This window comes from Cricetulus griseus, chromosome 2 (assembly GCF_003668045.3).
Source record: "Cricetulus griseus strain 17A/GY chromosome 2, alternate assembly CriGri-PICRH-1.0, whole genome shotgun sequence".
Taxonomy (NCBI): Eukaryota; Metazoa; Chordata; class Mammalia; order Rodentia; family Cricetidae; genus Cricetulus; species Cricetulus griseus.
The window spans coordinates 283,993,488-284,016,213 of record NC_048595.1 but is presented as its reverse complement, the minus strand read 5'-3'; the positions used below and the strand labels follow the sequence as shown (position 1 = coordinate 284,016,213).

The 22,726-nt window shown below is 40.8% G+C and overlaps 1 protein-coding gene across 1 annotated transcript in view; it reads right to left on the bottom strand.

Annotated features, from left to right (window-relative positions):
* Positions 1-211: 211 nt before the first annotated feature.
* Oprm1 (opioid receptor mu 1) overlaps positions 212-22,726 on the bottom strand; it is a 51,706-nt gene continuing 29,191 nt past the window's right edge. Inside the window, exons 2-4 of the mRNA XM_035440418.1 lie at positions 22,058-22,410; positions 20,777-21,297; positions 212-1,188 (exon numbers count right to left, since the gene is read on the bottom strand). Coding sequence (XP_035296309.1) covers positions 1,150-1,188; positions 20,777-21,297; positions 22,058-22,410 — 913 coding nt within the window. The 3' untranslated portion in view covers positions 212-1,149. The remainder of the gene's footprint in view (positions 1,189-20,776; positions 21,298-22,057; positions 22,411-22,726) is intronic.

The window sequence follows — 22,726 nt, the reverse complement described above, 5'->3', positions numbered from 1 at the left end:
AATCTTGATATTTATCCAAGAGCAAAAAAGATGAATATAATGATTATGACATTGCAATAAATGCAAATCTTTAGGGAAAGTGGTTTGGGATATTGCTAACATTTCATGTTTGAGTAACTACATAGAATTGATAAACAGATCACATATTTTTCTATATGGTTGTTTGAGTCTGTCTTGTAATTATGTTTATTGGGTTCATATTTTTAAAAAATGCTTACACTTTCCTGGCACCCAGTGTTAACATCTGTTGTTTTATCATGCTGATTTAGAGGGCATCCAAGAAAATAACATAGAACAGAGCATGCAGTGGAGAAATTACAGAGAAATGAAGACAGCAAAACTCTTGGCTTCCTGCTTGGATGGCATGATTTCACTGGGTAACTTTGTGAACACTTGGAGGACAGCAAGGGAGTTAGGAAGGACCATCACCATATTATAACTCCCAGGAAGTCCTTTTAGTGTGAGATCAACCATTCTGCCATTCTGGGCTTCACATCCCTTCCATTTTCATTATGGAGCCAGGGGAGATGTCCTTTCAAACAACACAAAACCACGAAATGCAGGTGCCATCTATGTCTTAACCAGACAATGATTTCAAGGTGAACACTATAGGTCAAACATAATGTATTCCCTCACAGAAGACTAGAAAGACTGGGACTTTCCATAGAAGGTGACTGGGTCAGAGGTCAGAGGTAGCATTTACTTTATGGGTTACTGCAATGAATTTAACAACTGATGTTTTTTCTTCGATAAGGTCATAAGTATTTTCTTGAAAATAGAAATTCTACATATAGAAGGGTCATCTTTTATGATGACTCCAATAGAAATTCTACATATAGAAGAGTCATCTTCTATGGTGACCCCAATTCACATACCACAGAGTATTGTGGTTTACTGCATGTGTTTCTGGTGGTTCTGTACACGAGCTGGATTCAGTAGTATCATATAATCTCTTCTTCCGAGTGCTTGTTACAGTATGAGTGTCTCTCATGTGCAGAGTGAAGTAGCTAGAGAGGACAGACTTTGAATGATGCAGGATCAGGTGGTTTCCTAGGAAACCAGAGCCTCCTACACACCCCAACAGCAACCTGATTCCAAGAAGATGGTGGCTTCTAAGCTCAGCGAGATTCTGGATGGCCTGGGACCCAGTTAGGGCAATGGAGCTGTTTCTGCTTCCAGATTGTCTAGCTGAAAGAAGAGAAAGAACAAAGGCAGTGAGTACTTGGGGACTGGTCAGAGAACACATTTATGGTTATCTTCTGGTCAGAAGAACTGTGCTGAACACTGTCATGTGTATCTTCATCTGCAACCCATCTTTGTTAAGTGCTCAGACATTGATTAATATTTTAGTTATTATAAATGTCTCTTGGGTGATTATAAATGTTGGTATGTACATTGCTCATTATAAAGCTGTAACTGATGGTTTTTCTTGAAAATTTTTATTTATGTTTCTTTAGCTAGAATTTTACTCAGTACCCAGGCTGAGCTTAAATTCGAGATCCTCCTGCCTCAGCTTCTTGTGTGCTAGGATTGTAGAAATGTGCCATTAGGATAGACCTTAGAAAATGCATTTGAAATAAAACTTTCTTTTGCTACATTTACATTATCCTTTCCTATTGTGCCATTAATGACTGGACCAAAATATCAAAAAGAAATTGAATCACTTTCTTTTACAATTTATTTCTAGATGAAAACATTTTTCATTTTGGAACAGATTCTTAAAATATCTTTTTGTTTTCCTTTCAAGTAGTGGGTGTGGAGGACATCGCCATTCAACTCCCACCATGAAGCATGTCCATTGAGCAGCAACATGAATTCCTCTGGGTATGTGAGAATGTTGTGTGGCATTTTCAAATAAGCTAAGAGGATGATGAGACTGGAATGCCTTGCAATGAAGCAAGCTATTGTTTCTACTGTTGTAGCTGGTGAGGTATGAAGGTATCTGCATGGTAAGTATAAAGGGTTTCAAGGGATTTTACAAAAATTAGTGTGTTTGAGTAAGTTTCAAGCTTCAGGAAAGGTGCAGCAGTTGAATGGTACAAAAGATGTTTATTCACTGGTTTTACAGATGCATCTGCTAACAATCATCTCACAGGCTTTCTCCCCTTTTGTCTATGTGTGCACACGCATTCATACATAAGATTTTTTTAACCATTTAATGCCATGACAGTATGCATTTCCTAAGAATGAAGACCACTTCAGATTGATGTCATCATCAGGTGGCACAGCCCCTCATGGGCCAGAAGTCAATGAACACTGTTGCTGCATGTGTCAGAAGCCAGCCTTCCCTGTGATGACCATTTCTGTGACTTGTCACATAGGCAGCTGAGATGGTACAGGCATCTGACCACTGTGTTGGTGCTTCCTCTTGGTTATTGCTCCCTCATGTGCTGAGACTTCGGCTTTGGGTCTGCCAACTGTGACAGAGCCCACAGTGTGTGTAGTTGCCATCTGGCCTCTTTGCATTACTCTGTGGGATTCGTGGATACAGGAAGTGGTACCAACTTGCTCACGGTCTGTTGTTTGCTGCACTGTAATGAACTGAGTCGTATTATCTTCCTGCTGCAATCTGTAGAGAGACTGTGGCGAAGCCACCTGCTTGCTTAGTCATCTCCTTTGGAGTCTCGTTACTTTTTTGCCATCTTCTCAGAAGTTGGGATTCAGCCCCCAAAGTGATATAAGATTCAGGATGTCAAGGTAAGTAAAGAAAAGACAAAGGTTTGTGGTCTGTGTTCAGGCACATTTGGAAATTTTTTGTGGCTGGTAGAAATGTGGTACAGGAGGGAACAATGACTGGTACACCTCCGTCCTACTTCTAGATAAAAGCAAGTTGGGATAATAGATGGAGGCTGATGAGAGAGGGGTAAAATTTAACATGTGTTTATAGTTTCCACCTGGGGGTACATACTATGAATCCTATTGGGGATATGGAAACCTAAGTTGCAAGCAGAAACATCTGAAGGGCAGTATGTTTCCAGAGAGAGTGCTATGATACAAACCAGTATAGGGAAAGCCAGTATTGATAGGGAGACTAGGAATGCTTTGATTAATTGGATATGCACTGTGAGTTGTTGGCTTTCCATCATTGTGAAGACGAGTGGGCAAAGATTACACTTTAACAAGCCACAAGGAGCACACAGACTACCTCACACGAGACCCGATATTTAAGGAGTGTGACTATTATCAAGACAGATTCACTTCCTACAGTGAGGATGACTCTTGATGTCTACTCTGAATTTCTGTTTTAAACACTACCTATGACCAACATGAGATGACTTCTCCATATGATTCCATGGAGAAGATATTCAAAATGTCAAGTCTGGTAACACTCTCAACTCACTCAGTGCTGAATGGACAGACCCTCCCTTCCCAGGCATATAACTATTGAGTTTATAAAACTGCTCTTCCCTCTGAAAAGTCAAGTCCTCCACACAACTGTTCTTGCTAGATCTTACAATGATAATATGCTCCCTTAGGGCCATAAGCTGCCTAGGAGAAAGGTACCACTTTAAGTCATGGGACACCCCTGAAGTCCAAAAACAGCCCAGAATGGGAACATCCAATGCATCCACAAACACCCAAGGCCAGTTGGGTGTGCCCATGAAGACTGAGATAACTAAATAAGAGTCAATTTGGACAAGCACCAGAGAGAAGCACAGTCCAATCATCGCACCATGACCCCCATTCTCTGAAAAAAAAGGAAGATGGCTGTCACAGGTTAAAGCCTTGCTTCTATGGGACACGATTCCCTTGTGGAGATCATCAGAAGAGCTAGGGAAGCATTTGTGGCTGTTTTAGAGCAATTGCTTCTTTATAGCCCTTTTTTTGATGACCTCGGGACACCAGAGGACTCATTCAGTGAAATGTACAATGGAGACAGGCAAGAGGGGTTGGAGTGAGGATGAACCTCTATCTCTTTTTGAAATAAACCTGATCACTAAGCACTTGTGGGGCTAGTGTCATACATTTCATCAGACAGTCTTTAAATAGTGTGATAGGACATGGAGTAATTGTGAACATGAATGAGGCTGATTGGACCCCTTGCTTGGCACCACAATCTATTTCTACTGATAATGGACATGCTTGTCTCATGAATGCTTGCAATGTTCAAGCAGAGAGACTTTTCTCTTCTGTAAGAACCATTTGTAGAGAGCTGACCATGGGAGATGTGTGAGGAAGTCATAGCTCATCTTCTGGTTCTCTTCTATGTTCTAAAAGGAAACAATTTAGAATCTCTAGGAAGAGAATAGGAAACCACAGCCTTGATGAAAGAATGCTAACCCGACAAGACTAAGGAAAAATGCAAATCTCCATATAATCACTCTGTGTGGCCAGTGACAAAAGTTAATGGGATCTGGAGGTTTAGAGTGGATGGTCCCCAACTGAATTCAGTTAATGCGATAGCACTGGCTGCCATAGCCCTGGGCACTGTGATTGTAAATGAATCAACTGGCTGTGACAGCACATGCTATGCCACATTGGATGTCTGTCTTAGTTACTTTTCTAGTGCCACGAAGAGACCATGGCAACTTATAAAAGGAAGCATTTATTGGGAGTTTGGTTATAGTTTCAGAGGGTTAGTTCATGACCATCATGGCAGGAAGCATGGCAATAGGCAGTTAGGCATGCCACTGGAGCAGTATCCGAGAGCTTAATTTGGTCTACAAGCAGGAGGCAGAGAGAGACAGAGACATAGACACACAGAGAGACAGAGACAGAGAGAAACAGAGACAGAGAGAGACAGGGCTTTTGTAGCCTCAAAGTCCACATCAGGGAGATACCTCTTCCAAGGCAACATCTTATAATCCTTCCTCTAAAACAACTCTATCAACCAGGGACCAAGCATTCAAATATATGGGGGCTGTTCTTATTCAAACCAACACAACTTCCATCTTGTATTTTTCTCAATCCTATTAACCACCAAAGATGATTCTTTTCCTACCCAAGACTCCAAATCATGTTATTGTGCAGTCAAAGCACTAGAGTTACAGACAATTGTGAGTCACTCCATGTGCGTGCTTGGAACTGAGAGCAGTGAGTACCTGGTCTTAGTCATTCAGCCATCTCTCCAGCCCCTGAAGTACAGTTTGGATTCTCCTGCTATTTGCCACCTTATTGGAGAATCAAAACACAGGCCAATCCCATTTACCAAAACCTGAGCTGGAACCATTACATTGACGATTTTGTGTTCATAGGCTGCTGATAAATGGTCTTGGGAAGCTCATTAGCCTTGATAAGACACAACAATCAACCATTTATGTCAGAGACCTTAGAATAAATATGGTCCAATCCTAGAGACATCAATGAAATCATTCCTAACCTTGGCTTGCCACTATCAGAAGGGAAGCCTGGCACTGAAAGGGACTGTTCAGGTGTTATCTGTGTATCCATTCTGTTGAATTAAATGGGAGTTTGATCAAATTTGGCTGGAAACTTAAGTAGCAGCTGGCACTGGAAGCTATCCCAATAGATCAGCCAGAAGCCTCTTTTGAATTTCAGGTCTCTGGGAATGGAGTCAGCCTCTAGCCAACAATACCCCTTGGGATTGTAAACCAATATGCCCTGACTCCTGACTCTAACTACTTCATCTCTGGAAGGAACACCTTAGACCCTGGAGGTACAGGGAGGACATAATAACATTCCTGTTATCTCACAGCTTCAGGCCGGCCGAACAAACTCATGACTCACCAGAAATAAGCAGTGGCCTGCCAAGTGTGCTGTCACTGCTTTTACCACCTCTGTCCACCTGCTGTGGGAGCAGAAGAACTGCTGTTGGCAGACTTGGCCCTAAATGATCCTGCTGTGTCTGATGTTATTAGAGGCAGCTCTAGACAGTGAGTCCCTCTTGTATGTGAACTCACAGAGAGTTATATTTGTTATGCTCAGGACCATTCTTACGCCTCTCTTGACAACTGAGTATATATATGTATATATATTCCCTGGATATATAAATATATATATATATATATATATATATATATATATATTGTATAGTGCCTAGACTACAGCCACTGGGTGACTGTGGCCATCTGGCTCAACCAAACAAATACAATGACCATCAAAATCAAGTTTATCAGTGGAGCCTGAGAAGGGTAACCCCACCCCATTCTGTTGTATGTTTATACAAAAGGCAGAGAAATCCATATGGTTTCTCTCTCAGGGCAAGATTGCTCTTGGGCTCATTAATTTTTGTGTATATGTCCTTGCATGTAGAAGGCAAGTCAACATGTGTTAGCTTCCTCTGTTGTTCTCGGCCTTATTTTTGAGACATTGAATCCTCAAATTGAATCCTAAGTTCAATGATTTGATTAAACTGGCCGGCTGGCTGTTCCCTATCCCCAGTGCTAGGGTTGCAGATGTTCCCTGCTGGGCCTGGCTTTTATAGGGGTGCTGGGATCCAAACTCATGTCCTCATGTTTGTCTAGCAAGCACTTTATGTATTAAACTGTCTCCTCAGACCCAAGCTCATTTTTAATGATCAGTGGTGATGTTACACTCTGTGGATTTTTTTCTGAGACCCTAGGTAGAGAATACCTATCATTGTGAGGACTGTCCCATTCTAGAGACAACTCAGAAATCTATCTTTCATGCTACAGACTGTAGACAATGAGAAAGAAAGAACCACAGAAATGAATAGTTGCAGCCCAGTCAGCAGGCTCTGATGGTAGATGGGTCTCTTATTGGCCTTAACCCATAGTCTGGCTGAACAGGGTGGAGAGCTGATACGGCTTCCAAATGCTTTTTTGTTTGTTTGTTTGCTTTTTGGATTAGTACCCACAGCATGTTGGCACAATGTATACAAACTGTTATTCTTTTGCTTAAATTAGAAATGAAGAAGAGGCGAAAGATGAGACATGAGACTATTAACCAGTTTATTATAGGCCCGGCAGAGTAGAGAGAGTAAGAGAGAAGAGAAACAAAGTTAATGGCTGACTGCCATGTGCCACAGAGAGGAGTGAAGGGAGGAAGAAAGAAGAGGCAGAGAGAAGAGAGGAGCAAAGCAGGGAAGTTGGAACTTTTAAAGGGAAGGCTGTGCATGTGCACTGAGGTTCCACACATGTGTAGAGTCCTCATGCAGGTCGTAATGCATGACAGGTGACATAGCATGTCCCTGTGAGTGCCCCGACTGTTGTCAGAGGTCAGTGTCTGTCTCTTAAAGAGGTAGAGCGGATCAGCATTAAAGCCTGAACCTTTGACAAACTATGAGTAAGGAAGCTAAGTGACTATCTGAAATTAAGCCTATTCGTCTTCTCTGGGATGTAGCTCAATCTGCCTAGTGTGCTGTATAGTACACAGTTAAGTTCATTACCACCCATAAACCTCATCCTGTGGATGACATTCTGTTGGCAGTAATTCTGATCAAGTGTTGATTGAAATAAATGGGGACAGACCTGTCTGAGCATTTACAACTATCCAATCTCAGTTGTTGATGGAGTCATATGATCAAGTGAGCATGTCAGCCTTAGAAGATGGCAGATTGTCAGGTGGATTTGGGGGAGGTGCAGTGTTGGGAGCTGCAGAGTACCGCGCCTAAAAGATGGCGCCGGTTTCCGACGTCCGCCAGCCCGACAGCGAGTGCTCTCTGTGGTAAACTCCTTATTAGGAGAGAGGCCACGTATCCTTCTAAATATGCTTGGTGACAACCTATCCTAGCGTGCCACCTGGGCGTAGATGATTGGTAGTTGCTGGATATATTAAGCCCCACCTTCCTGGGTTTGGGGCCACTCCCTGTAAAGCAAGGTTCCCGAGTAAAACTGTGAGAAGAAGATTCCTCGGTGTTGCTTCATTCTTGCTGGTCAAGGGTGGTCGAGACAGTGCAGTACCCTAAGCATCTCTGGAAGTCTTTGCTTACTGTGTGAGGCTGCAAATCCTGGTGATTCTGAGTGGTGACAGCTAGTCACATAGTTTAGAACCATCACTGCCAAACAACACGAGGATTACAACAGGATAGATTTGTGATGCTTGTTCTCGGGGAAGGAAGATCAGGCTATTTTTTACTTGCTACAAAATATGTAGATCCTGATGCTCTGGGATCCCAAGCTGCGGTGCAGCTCACCATGTGTGCCAGTGGTCTGGTCTTACTGTGTTATATAGTGAGACACAGGGAAAGGGGACTGCTCTACCATGCTGGTGGCTCTGTTGTCTTCTCTGTATCTATTCTTATCCTTGGATCTGTGGAAAGCTCTTGCTGAGACATCACCATCAGAACTCTATAGCTGAGCTTCTTTCTGACAAGAAGGACCTTGCAGTCACACACGCCCATGGAACTGGCAGTTGGTGTAAAATACCATCCTTAGATCCACACATTAGTGGCATAGATATAATTCTCTCTAACTTTTCCAGGAAGTCAACTAGAAAATCCCATTCAGCTCTGTTTCACTCTATTTAAAAAATAAAATGTTTGAAAAGCTTTTAGGCTTCAAGGTGAAGCTTATCTAAGGAAGTTTAGTTCCTCTCTATATAAAGGTTGATGCATTTCCCATAGTTTTAGGGCTGGAGAAAATGTGAGAGATTGTTTCTCAGATTTGTCAATGTACACAAAGAAATACACTCTTGAGAAGGGAAAGGATGTACCCATATGCATTGGATAAAAACGTTGATCTGATATTTGATTTTGCAGCCGTCTTCTGCTCTTCACTTACTCTTCACTATTTGCAAAGCCGTCTAAAGTTGCAACCAAAGCCAGTAACCAAGTCAGTTACTTTGGAAGCTGATCAGTGTTTGCCCGTAATAGACTTCTAAAACTCCATTCATTAGAGAAATCATAAAAACAGAGTCACACAAAAACCATTTGGAGTGGATGACTCATAGGCAAAGATCTCAGTGTTCCTAAGTAACAGGAGCCCATCCTTTTTTCGAGGCTCATTGCCTGAGTCAGGCATAGTGGGATTTCAGCTTATTTCTGATTGTACAGTATAGGTTTCTATCAGATATGGGGACAAGAAGCTTCACATTGTATTTCAAAAGCACATTGATGCAGATAGGCTATGCACAGAACATTCCACTCCATGAAAAGTTTATATGTGATGCATCTTTCCTCTAAATTCCCTAGATTCACTTTCACTACCACTCATTCCCCGCTGGGTTTAATGCAGCATGGGGCAAGAAAATTGTTTAAGCACCTCTGTCTGTCTGTCTGTCTGTCTGTCTGTCTGTCTGTCTGTCTGTCTGTCTTTGTCTGTGTATGTGGAGCTCAGAGGACAACTTTCGGTGTCATTCCTCAGGTGCTGTCCATTGTTCCTTGAGGCAGAGTCTCCCAGGGAATCTCAAGTCTACCTATTAGGTCAGCATGGATGGCTAGCAATTCCCAGGGACCCATCTGGCCACTTTTCCAGAATGCACATCTTCATGTCCAGCCTTTTTGCCTGGGTTCTGGGGTCTGAACTTGGGTCTTCATGCTTGCAAGGTAAGCACATTGCCAACTGCATGGTTTTCCCAATATTTGTTATGAAATTTCTAATAGTCACTGATACAGAGGGGTAAAAAAATCCAGTAGCATTTTTAACCAAATGTGGTAAAGCAGTGGAGGAGAATCTAGGAGGTCAGTGGATCCACACATGATATTCTAGATGCTTCCTCCTGTTTTTAATGTGGAGTAAATTTTGTCCTGTACGGTGCACCTTTTCGGCGGTGGGAAAAAGCTTAAGTGATGGCTTTTGTTCACTGAGAGAAGCTGGCCCCAGACTCTGAATGATGACATCAACTAATGATGACATCAACTAGGGCAAATGAGGTCAGTGACATTCTGGTCACAAAGAGGTTCCTTCAACAGCCACCAGCACACAATGTACTCAGACTAGGGGTTGTCAGTGGGGTTGGCACTAGAAGCATGGCACCTGGTTTCCATGCTTGCCTTTGCCATAAGGAGACATAACATCTTTGGCATGCTTCTCCAAGCTCTGTGTACATGTCTTTTCAAAATAAACCTATTTTCCACAAAGATATTGTATCCAAAACAAAAGAATGTGTCACTTATAAGGGTTACTCTTAGCAACATGCAATTTAATTAGATAAAAACATATCCTAAAGCTACACAGACTGTTTCCCTCATAATTATAGCCAGAGAGTGGTAAACTTCAAAACAAAGCAAAACAAAAATGAAAACCCAAACAAAGCACAACCTGCCCCACTTTCAGAGAAATAAAGTTTTAGCATTTTGTTTGTATATGGATGGATTCAGGACATTTATTCAAATGCATGGGAATGAGAGTTTCAACAATCAATTTTAGAATTCTGGTGAATGTCTGGAATTCGGAGACACTGCTATTTATTTGCATGAAACTTTGAACTGTGAGTCGATTCACAGCTTCAGGCCTGAGGACCTATGGTGGGCTTGTCAAGCCTGACAGTGCAAAGTGCTTTCCTGACAATGGGTTGTGCACAAGTATTACTTCTACATAAAAAAATAAGTTATACACCCAGACATTTGTCTGTTGAGCTTTTATTTTCCTCTTATTTTTTTCTTAAAGATGGTACTAACAGTTTACCATAATAGTGTTCCACAAGAACCTGACACACCAGAAAAACACACTATCCTAATTAGATTGTCATTCCATTCCCTTTGCTGCTCTAATTCTCAAGTCTCAACATGAAGAGTCTACCAGTGTCTCTTGAATGCACACCTCTCACCATTTGAAACTTCCAGGAACGAGGACATAGCAAAGTCTCAAGGCTTGGAAATGTTTTGTTTTTTTTTTCTAAACTCAACAAATTGCACATATGAATTAGTTGCAGCTTTTTGTCTCTCAATAACATGGCAATAAAAGTCTTTTTTTTTGAAATTCTTTGTTTGGTTATGTTGAAATACCTCCCCTGTAGCTTTCTTCTTGGCTTTGTTAGTGGATAAGGCCAGTTCACTGCTCACATTGCTCTAAGTGTATGGTAATCACCAGGTCCTTTGCAGTCATATCTTTTCCTGGTGTGCGTATTCCAGGTGACAACATGAAGATATTTCAGGTAACTACCTGAAGATATTTTGGGTCCCTCCACCATTTTGCTTGCATATCTAATTTGCTGTTCCATTACTGAAGTGTGAGGTCTGTCTGTGTGAGGCTAACACTTCTTTACTATCAGATGCTAGAATTGTCTTTCTAGTCTAGTCACCATAGTTCAGGTGCCTTGGTTCATGTTGCTTATCATGAAACAAAACCTCTATGTGGTCTTAAACTCTCTACTCTCACACTCGTTTTGTTTCTGTAATTGAATTTTTGGATTACAAATTTTCTCTAGTAACCTCTATATTTCTTGTTTTGTATTCTAATATTCTTGGAACCTTGTCTAATCAGTTGTATTATTCACAGGATTTCTCTACTGATTGAGGCTCGTAAGAATACAATGAGATAAAATTTTATAAAGCTATGCCATGACATCATTAAATTCAGATCAGAAATAAACACAGTATAGGGCTTATAGAGATTTGTAGAGGTTTTCATATCGTAAAATACTGGATGTTGAGTTCACCCAACTTTGCCATCTGGTAGTTAATTTCATTTTCTTTAACTTTGTTATAGGCAATCTTGCTTCTCAGAGGCACCTGCTTCTCTCTCAGTGCTCTAGGTCTGGGACAAGCTTACAATGCTAGATATTTTGTGAGCATTTAGTTCTTTCCCACTAATCTTGGAACTCTAATTTCCTTGATATGTCAGAGATTATATTCTCATTCTTGGGTTATAATTTATATTTTATGAGTTGTATTTCATCAAGTCCTTCAAGGTTTTGCTATCACCAGGAAGTTTGGCCTCATTGAAACCTTGCCAACTTTAAAAACACACCTTGCTTGGCCCTTAATTCTTTCTGAATAGTGGTTAAAGCTGTCGGCCATTTTCTCTGAAAGAGAAACTCAAAGTAATATTACACCTATGGGACCTGAATGAGACTGTATTTAGTTATATATAGGATATTTTAAATATGACAGCATTCTAGCTGAAATCACAAGGCAGAAAATGCAGCAGTATATTCTTAGCTGTAAGCTGATTTATTGTCAAATTCATACGTCATATCCAGTTCCATATTTATTAATTCTGTAATTTATTAATTGGATTTTCTTGTCAAAAAATTTTAAAAAAGGCCTTTTCTTGATTAAGATATTTTTCTTCAAATTATCTCCTATAAATTCTGTTTGCCTGTCACCTATCTTTTATTTATTTTTTTTGAGACAGGGTTTCTCTGTGTAGCTTTGGAGCCTATCCTGGCAGTCGCTCTGAAGACCAGGCTAGCCTCGAACTCACAGAGATTCACCTGCCTCTGCCTCCTGAGTGCTGGGATTAAAGGCGTGGGCCACCGACACCCAGCCAACCGGTCACCTATCTTGAGGGCACCTATTTCAGCACAATGAGAAGTCATCTCCAGAAGGTCTGATGCCATCTTCTCGCCTTGGCATGCATAGCACTCACATACAATAACACACACACACACACACACACACACACACACACACACACACACACACACACACACACCACACACTTAAAAAATTTCAAAATAGTAAATTTCATAAATGAGATATTTCCATTAAAGATGATTACAAATTAAGAATTTACCATATAAGTTTAGCCAAGTATGATAACATCTAATTCAAGAATAGTTTTAAAAAGAGAAATAGTTGCTACATTTTAAGAGTTATGGGCAAAGTAAGCACAAGGAAATTAGATGTTATTAATATCAGTTCATCTAATCTTTAAAATTCTCTCCACCAAAAGAAAAAAACACATCAAAATCACCACAAAACAAAACCTAGAGAACCAGGAGGTTGATTGATTGACATTGATCTACATTGATTGACAGCCTGGGTCATAAAATTAGTTGTAATTTAGTTAATTTTCAGTCACTGCATTTTAATTATGACACTGGCTAAATTCTTCCATAAACATTGCTTTCCACAATTATAGAGGTCATAGTCTGTATTGCATATGATTAAATAATATATACTTACCTAGCTACAAATATATCTGTAAATGTTATTAAAGCCAAGTTTGTAAATAGGCCTATTTCTAATTAAACAATATTTTACCATTATTATAGTTAAATGATGGAACATACTAGCTGATTCTGTTATCTGTGTTATACCTTCATATAAGCCCAGATAATTCTAATTTCAGACATACATAAAGATGCTCATTCATCTCTCTCTCTCTCTCTTTCTCTCTCTCTCTCACACACATACACACAAGATGATTGAACCATTTTCCTTTTGAACCAAAGAACTAAAAGAAAAAAACATTTTGGTTTCATTCACAAAGAATGCATTAATGTGGTCCAGTACCATAATTTTGTGAGCTATTCTCATTTGGCACTTTTGTCATGGAATTGAAATCATTTCCTACCCAAATTAGCTCTCCATAGTTGTCTTACAAAAAAACACACGAATCTAGTTTTTGAGAGTGATGTAGTTCATTTTAAAGATCTGGCTTTTGTGTTTCCTTCTCTGGGAAGACTATAGTTTTATAGTTTATTCAAATGTAAGTAACTGCTGATACTTGGCCTGCTCTTTGGATTGAGATACTAAGAAAATGCTTTCAGAATGGTAATCAGAGGGTTTAGGAATGTCCTTAACATGCCAATGAGAAGAAATTCACGTTGTGTTAGCTTTTCTGCTGTTACAGGATTTAACCCTGTAAGGCTCATTGCTAAAAGTGACTGCTTGTTTTCAAAGGTAACTATATTATTTCCTAACTCTTATGCTTTCCTTTGGTGAGAAAAAATATAACAATGGCTCATCAAATATGGTAGTAATTGAGGGTAAAGGTACAATTTATTTACTGTGTGTGCATGTGTGTGTATGTTCTATGAGTGCGTGTGTGCGTGCGTGTGTGTGTGTGTGTGTGTGTGTGTGTGTGTGTGTGTTCTATGAATGCATGTGCATGCTATGTTGACACATATGTGTGTGTGTGTGTGGAGGCCAGTTGTTAAATTCAGGGGTCTTCCTCTTTTCCTCTGTTCCTCTTCATCTTTTGGGACAGGGCTTCCCATTGAACTGGGAGCATGCTATTTCAGCTCCACTCCAGGGATCTACCAGCCTCTCTAGCCCTAGTGCTGAGTTTATAGATTCATACCACATGACCTGGAGATTAATGATATGTGCTGCATGACCTGGAGTTTTATGTGGGTGCTAAAGATGCAGACTCAGATCTTTGTGCTCATGTAGCAAGCATCTTGCCTACTGTTAAAATCAGAAATTTTGGTATTGTCTTTTATTTAAAATGCAGATTCTTGGACCCACACAATGAGCTACAGTTCCTTCAAAGATATCTTATGACTCTGCATTGTCTGGAGGTCACCATGAAGACTGAGAATCTCTGGCTATGGTCACACTCACAGAAAGAGGCATAACATTGGAATTAGGGGTCAGAAGAGAACAGCTCTCACTTATTCTTAAAGCCAGTGGTGCTTGTTTGGAATGTGCCTGTTACTAATCATTGGAAGTTGTATAATCATTTAATCTCCATGAATATTTGTGCTCTCATGATTATCTGTCAGAGTTGTTACTGGAAAGAGATGTGCTGGACCACATGTAATCACGTTTTAATTTATATGATGGTATAGGAAAGTATCATAGCATTCTACTATGGTTATAGTTACTGTATTTAAGTAATAGCCAGGCTGACTTAACAGAGTCACCCCTTTTCTTTTATGATGTTAAACATTTTCAAAAGCATCCAGGTATCAATAGAAAGTGCTTTAAAGGGTAAGGTTGGGGTAAAAAAACCAGGCATTGAATTGACAGTGACATTTCAGGTCTAAATGAGACTCATGTTGCTTGGAGTCCATAGTGGGAAGTGTTCTGAAGCAAAGTCCAGTTCAACAGGACAGCAGGATGCTAAGTGGGTGGGGAAACTCAATTGTAACAGGAACAGATGGAACACAATGCTTTTGCTGGACTCCACCTAAGCAAGTTAAAAAAGCTGTGAAGAGGACACAATGAACATAAAGCCACCATGGGCATTGCAGAGGGGACGGAAACCTGAGCCTGGGAAGAACAAAATCCAGAGGAGAACGTTACCCTTGCCTCATTGTCAGTGATGATAAGACTTCTTCAGGGTAGTGAGTTCAGGTCTTGGTCTTTTTAAGCATCTTGTTAAAAATCAATTAGAGGACAAGTTGCAAAGTATAACTTCTGATCAGAATATCACAGTCTGGGGTGGAGAAAGCCAACTCTTCATTGTTTCTGAGTGGTGGGCTTCAAATTTCAGTGTTATGGGGACATTTGAGTTGTCAGTCAGTTACAAAAGAAAGAAAATATTAATGTTATGGGGTCATGAGTTGTCAGTCAGTTATACTAGAAAGAGGTCTTTTATATACATCTATATCTAAAATACCACAGCTCTTCCCTTAGTCAGCCATTCTGTAGATATCTGTGGAGTGCTTTCCAATGTGTCAGGGACTGGGCTAGGTAGATACTAGAGGCACAAGAAGAAGCAAGATGGATGTGTTCCTACTATCAGGAAGCAAATGGGGTAGCTGTTTACTGCAGCATGAGTGACTGTGACAATAGTGACTTTTGCATTCCTCTTGCTCCATCTCTTCACAAGGTGACCATAGCTACTGTCATCAGGAGGTAGAGTCTTTCTCTCCCACCATTCAAACCTAGGTTGATGGGTTGTTTGAGCCATAGTAAGCATTGATATAACTTTGTCATTTACTTTAAGAATTATGTATGAGTTGGTGGGTACATGTGCATGCAGAGACATGATAATGATATTGGGAGTTTTTCTTGATCACTTTCCACCTTATTAATTGAGGTAGGGTCTCTCAATTGAGCCCAGGGCTCACAAACATGGTTGGTTTATCTAGCCAGCTTTCTCTTATATTTTTGGTTGTGAGCCTAGCCTTTAACAGCTGAGCCATGCCTCCAGCCCGTCTAGCCAGCTTTCTCTAGGGATACCCTGTCTCATGTTTTCCTATTGTTTCAGTCACAGCAGACTGTCGCCCCTGCCCCTCAGCATCCATATGGGCTCTGGAGATCTGAACTCTGGTTCTCATGCCTGTGTAGTCACTGAGTCCTCTCCCCAGGACCCTTTGTCTATTTCTGTCACCAGGCCCGAAGAGGCCTGTTCTCTCTTCTCTTTCTCAGAACCTATGGCTAGGATAAAGACAAGCCTGAGATGATATTCTAGAGGATGGCTTGAGTGAAAACAGCCAAAACTCAAAGCACAGCAAGCCTGGCCCAAATTACTAATGCACTATGCAGTTGTAGTTTGTATAGATGGCTGCTTCAGGACTCTCGGCATTGGAATTTTGTTTCACATGGAAAGCTTAACTAGATGCCTGTAGCTAGAACATGTGACCCCAAAGTTATGCCAGGCATAGAACTTTCTTGTATGGCTTATCAAATTACCTTGGTAACTGCCACACCATCACTTCACTTTGCGCTGTGTGGACATGGCTTCAGTGCTCAGCTGTCACAATACAGACACCCTGGGGAGGTTTGACATTGGGTCTCTGGTCTGCAGAATAGGAAGTTGACTAATGTGCTTGACGTGTGACACGTGGCATATAATTTATATATATTTTGGAGAAAACACAAATAGACAGAACGTAAACATTGATCACCATGACAAACTTCTCATACTTCTAACCAAAAAGTTCCCGCCAATCCAATTAGCATTGTTTCCTAACAGGATGGCTATTTTAAACAAATAAACCAGCAAACAGGAAAACCCACAGTCACACCACACCTGCTCATCAATAATTTACATCGTCACAGCCACATGGTCAGACCTCCTTCAGATCTGGTTGGAATGTCTGCTTGGAAATAACCATCATAGGATTTCCCATCATTCCAGACATCTTCCCCTGACTGCCTTACTCCTAAGAAAGGCACCCCTATAGAGATGGGTGTTAATTTTTAAATGTGTCAGGGCATCTTTTCTGCTTTGTTCAGCTTCTCTTCTGGGTCCAGCTCTCCCAGCTGGGCCTCTGGGAAGCAGCCAGTTCCAGGCTAATGTGCTTCTATGTTATCTGATGCTGCTACACAGGGAGTGATAACGATAAGTGCTAATTGGATGTATTTTTAAAGCAAACCTTTTAGTTGCTTAGGACAGAACTTCTCCAATTAGCTCCCCATCTACTCTCTGGCTGTGCAGAAACCACACTGATGTGCAAACACTGGGTTTGAAGGGAGTCGAAGGCAGCCTTGGGGAAGCTGACTAGCAATCATGTTAAATCGGGGATGGACTGAACTGGAGAGGTGGGGGGCTGTGCTTAGAGGAGGGGACAGGGTGGGTCAGGCAGGGTCGAAGGGCTCAACAGTGTCCTCGAGTAAAGCTTCCAAGTAGCCACACCCCTGTGAGTCTGGGAGGGAAGACACAGCATGACACTTAGGGAGGGAAGGAAGAGCCCAAGTTTCCTTATTCCCATCCTTTTCTGTAATGAAAGTAAAATATATCAGTGCATAGAATTTGAAGTCCAGCTTGGGACAGGTAGTTTTAAATTGTGTTTTCTAATAGGTTACCTTGGGTTTGAGGGAAAAATATCAACTTTAAATCCTTACCCTTTTAAAGTGACCTGTAAGAGTTTGAAAGCCACTAAAAATGAAGGGCTTAGAAAAAGGGACAGGTTATCTGTCAATGTAGATAACAATGAGGGGGGGGTGCAAAGTAGAAATCCTTTTCTTTCTAGCTTTGATTTCTGAACTGGAAGCAGGGAGATACATTTGCTGATATTTGTCTTTGAGATGCCACCTGCATGCTCTCCAGGGGAACTGGCTCACATGTTTTGTGTTAGCTATGTGTCTCATTTAGGTATGAGGACTAATGTCTCCTGTGGTAGACTCATCATGGCTGTATTACATGACTATGAGGTCAGTTAGAAAGACTGAGCCCTGGCTGGGCTGGGTAGCCAAAGTTGGGGTAAAAATGGACAGCAAGAGATGGGTGGGTGATGGGGGAAGTCCTTCTGTGTATATGTTTGTCTTATTGGTTGATAAATAAAGCACTGTTTAGCCAATAGGGAAGCAAAATAAGTGGGGCCAAGAGTTGAGGAGGATTCTGGGTAATGCAGTAGAGAGAGGAGTTGCCATGTGATCACCAGGAAGAGAGGACGCATAAGGCTGGCATCCTCGATAAGATAAGTCCTTATAAAATATATAGATTAGTAGTTTATGGTTGATAATTAAGACTGAGATATCATAGAAGAAATCCTAGTCATTGTCCAGAAGCATTGTAACTAACATAAGACTCTGTATGTTGTTTGGGGGTCCTAAAGTTTCAGAGGAACTCAGGCAGTTGGTGGAAAGACTTATCCTTACAAAATGGTGCCCTCAACGTGTGGCACAGATTTCCATTAAAAATTGACAAAAGCTTAAAAAGGGATTTTAGAAGCAAAAGAACAGAGAAAAGCACAACTTCTTGGTAGCAGCATTTTCATAGGTGATCTCTGTTTTGCTAGAGACAAGTAGAGACTTGAGCAGCTCCCTTAAGGGAGGCTTCTTGACTTAGTATAAGCAGAAAAAACTGAAGGGTTCTTTTAAGAGGCCCTGCTAACAATTGAATGGTGTGTATGAGCAGATGGCAGTGGCAGTGACCACATCTCCAAGTCAGCAGCATGCTCCCTGATGGCAACATAGACTGAGGCAGTGAACACAGCCATGGCTTTAGTTTTAGCAATGTTTTTTTAGGAGATAAAAGGCTCATGGTCAGAAAAAGATAAAGATATACAGTAAAGACAGATTCAGAGGGAAAAAGTAAAACCTCTAAAGGTTTACAATGTGTTTAAAAATATATGTAGGCTTGTGAGAGAAAAGAAACAGGACAAAGTAATTTAAAGAAAGAGAGTAGCCGGGCAGTGGTGGCACATGCCTTTAATCCTAGCACTCCAGAAGCAGAGGCAGGCAGATTTCCACATAGAAACCCTTTCTCAGAAAAAAGAAAGTAAAAGAAATAGAATAATAAAAAGCCAGGTAAAGATGGAAAATACTCACAGAATCTGGATACTATATGCTATATTGTTGTCTTTAAATTGTTTCATTGCCAAAGAAAGAACCACAGCTGCCAAAAGACATTTGATTATAGGTGCTACTAAATTTATACAACTTATATATTTTAAATGTGCTTTGACTTCTAAATTTAAGTATAAGGACAGGTTACTTGGGAAAAGAGTTTTTGCTTATGTTCACAGAAAATGTAACACTATGGATTCCTTCCAGACTAATATGGTTTGATGAAGCAAGACCCCCCTGAAACAGTGTCCCAGGTGATCCAACAACTAAAACAGCCCTACAGACTACAAAAACAAGGATCTGGCCAGGTTTCTGTGTTTTATTATAATCCCATGGTATGGGCGTCACCCCCAAAAAGCAGGAAGAAATTTGGAATGAACAATGACCAAATTCCCAAATATTATTTATAAATGTTTGGTTTCATTTAAATGGGGTTGGTTATAAATGGTAATGATCACAGTCAATCTCTTTTTAAAGGGCAAAATGGGGAATAGGATATAGGAATGAATACTTTGCATTGGTATGGATTTTCATTTATTGATACAACTTTGAGGTCAATTTGTTGATAATTAAGACTGAGCTATCATACAAGAAATCCTAGTCATTGTCCAGAAGCATTGTAACTAAAATAAGACTCTGTGTGTTGTTTGGGGGCCCTAAAGTTGCAGAGGAACTCAGGCAGTTGGTGGAAAGACTTATTGTTACAGATGGGCATGATGCAGAGTCAGCAAGTGGGAGTGGCTACCACTGTGGTGGCTAAGACCTTCCTCTGGCTGCTGCTCTGCTGGCCTCTGTAGTCTTTGTGTGTGAAGCTGCTGTCCTCATAGCCCCGCTCCTTGAGAATAGGAACTTGACCCAAAGTTTGGACCCACGTGTTTACTTCACGTGTTTCTGTGTGAGACAAGGCTTGAATTCCAACTCTGTATTATAAAATTATATATGCCAATTTTTAGGTGTGGGAATACTTATTTATTTAAATTTTATTAATAATTAAGTCATATGTATACTGCTATTTTAGTTTAGATGTCAAATTATTGCAAAGTGGTGAATATTTAGGAAGTTTTGAGAGTATTGGAGATAGGATTAGGATTCCCCAACCCTCCTTGATTACTTCTTGTATGGTTACAATATCATCAATAAATCCTGGATATTCCTGTGTCTCTCCTGGACATAGGAACATAGGTCCAAACATCTAATCACTCTTAAGTCATTTCCAAATAGCACAGAGTGTTTAAAATTGATTTTAACATAGTAGTTAGGTAACATGCTGGCATTTGCTCTAGTGTTCAGACACCAGACTCTATAAACCAAAGCCTTAACAAACATAGAGATGGCTATACTTTATTGTTTTTGTCTTTTTTCTTTTGCCATGACACTGATTTTTTGGGAATCTTTTGTTCCTATGACCACAGCAGACCAGGCTCTTTAACCACAGAATTGGAGTTGAGTTCACTTTTAAGTGGCAGAGACATTAGGGTGATATTGTTGGGATGCAGAAAGTTTCTGTGTGAGACAAGGACTCCACAGTAGGATTATATCCACTATGTACTAAAACCATTAATTTTGGAAAGCAGCCAAGGCTATGAGGACAGTAACTTTTAGCAACTTGATATATTGTCAGTCATCCTATCTTTATACCTAAATGAACATATACAAATTTATCGAGCACGTTTATGTGACACATCTTTCAGACAACACGAGGAGAATTTGGTCCCCTCCTCCCTCTACTCGTTGGCGTGGCCTCACTTCCCCAGTAACTGATCTCCTAAAGGATTTAAATCTTGTACGGGTACCAGGTACATTATATTTTATGAACTACGCGTAGTTATAGAAAGCAAGTACCTGATGGTTAGTTCGGTCCACTGTATTAGCCGTGGAGGGGTGGTCTCTAGTGTTCTGACGGATTCGAGTGGAGTTCTGCTGTTCAATCGTGGAGGGGGTCGGGATGCAGAATTCTCTGAAGCATCGTTTGAAGTTTTCATCGAGGAACGCATACAGAACTGGGTTCAGGCAGCTGTTGGTGTAACCCAAGGCAATGCAGAAGTGCCAGGAAACCGTCTGAAAGGTGGTTTCTGGGATCGTGATCAGGGCTTTGATGATGACGTAGATGTGGATGGGGGTCCAGCAGACGATAAACACAGCCACGACCACCAGCACCATCCTTGTAATCCTGCGCAGGTTCCTGTCCTTTTCTTTGGAGCCCGACAGCATGCGGACACTCTTGAGTCGCAGGATCATCAGTCCATAACACACGGTGATGATGAGGACCGGCATGATGAAGGCGAAGATGAAGACACAGATTTTGAGCAGGTTCTCCCAGTACCAGGTGGGGTGTGAGAACGTGAGGGTGCAATCTATGGACCCTGGAAGAAAAAGAATTTTCAAGAAAAATTAGCAGTGACATTTTGTTATGCTACTAGGTACTGGAGTTGCCTTTGACCTGAGCTAAGTGAAGGTTGTTGCTTATACAGACCAGCAAGGAAAGAATGAAAGAAATTAAAGAAGAAACTCATCAACTGGTTACAGAGAATTTACTTCCTTTCCCCCCTTCCTACATTTCCCGTTTTTCGGCCCACTTGGATCACATTAAGATTTTATGAAGTGAGAAGTTATGTGCATTTCACAATGAATCAGACACTTGTGGGGTTTATGCTGTTATAAAAGCTATAACCATTATCCAAGATGCCCAGGAATTTACTGCTAATGGATGTTTCCCCTCCATGTCAGGATGGAAGCTGCTGTTAAGTCAGGATGGGTAAATTTGTTCAGTAGTCAACTACTTGAAAATTTAGAGCAAGCCTCAGTGATGCAGTCTTTGGGCTTCAGCTTTAGCTACTTTTAGAGAAGCTATATTCCGATTTATTCGGTATTTTGATGAAGTTCAGCAATGCGTAGACTTTGTTCTTATTAAAATACCCAGAAGGTTTGTAATTATAGAGAAATCTTCCTGTTTCAGTATATTTAAAGGCATTTTCTTATTTCTTAATTAACTAATTAATTTCCTAATTCAGTGTACAGTTTGACAAAGGTACTGTACCATGAATTCTGCTTGGCTCAGGACATGACCAATATATCAGACTATAAATACCCCCATCCCTGACTCAGGCCCATGTTCACCCTTACCATGTCTGTATTTTGTGGTTGCCATGAACATTACAGGCAGACCAATGGCAGAAGAGATGATCCAGTTGCAGACATTGACAATTTTGGCATTTCTGGGGGTACGGAAATCCAGGGCCTTGACTGGGTGGCAGACAGCAATGTAGCGGTCCACGCTCATGGTGCAGAGGGTAAAGATGCTGGTGAACATGTTGTAGTAATCTATTGAGATCACAATCTTGCAGAGGATGGTTCCGAAGGGCCACGTCCCCATCAGGTAGTTGACACTCTGAAAGGGCAGTGTACTGGTCGCTAAGGCATCTGCCAGGGCAAGATTGAAAATGTAGATGTTGGTGGCTGTCTTCATCTTGGTGTATCTAGGAAACAGGTGAATAGTGGAGGGATTATTAGAAACACTACCTGAAAGACGGGTGTCATCCCCTGAAGAAAACATCAGTGGTTAATGGAAGATCCTGAGAGTAGACCCAGGACTCTTTCAAAGTTAGTAGTCAATTGTTTACAACTGTTGCCCATGAGATAAATAGTAATTTCCATAATTAAATTTTTTCCTTCCTATAAAATAGTTATCACAATAGAAAACATGGCAATTTTTGCTATTGTTTATTTACTCGAGACAGTCCCATCTATCTCAGACTGGCCTTGAACCTGCTATAACAGAGTGGCTAGTCTTGA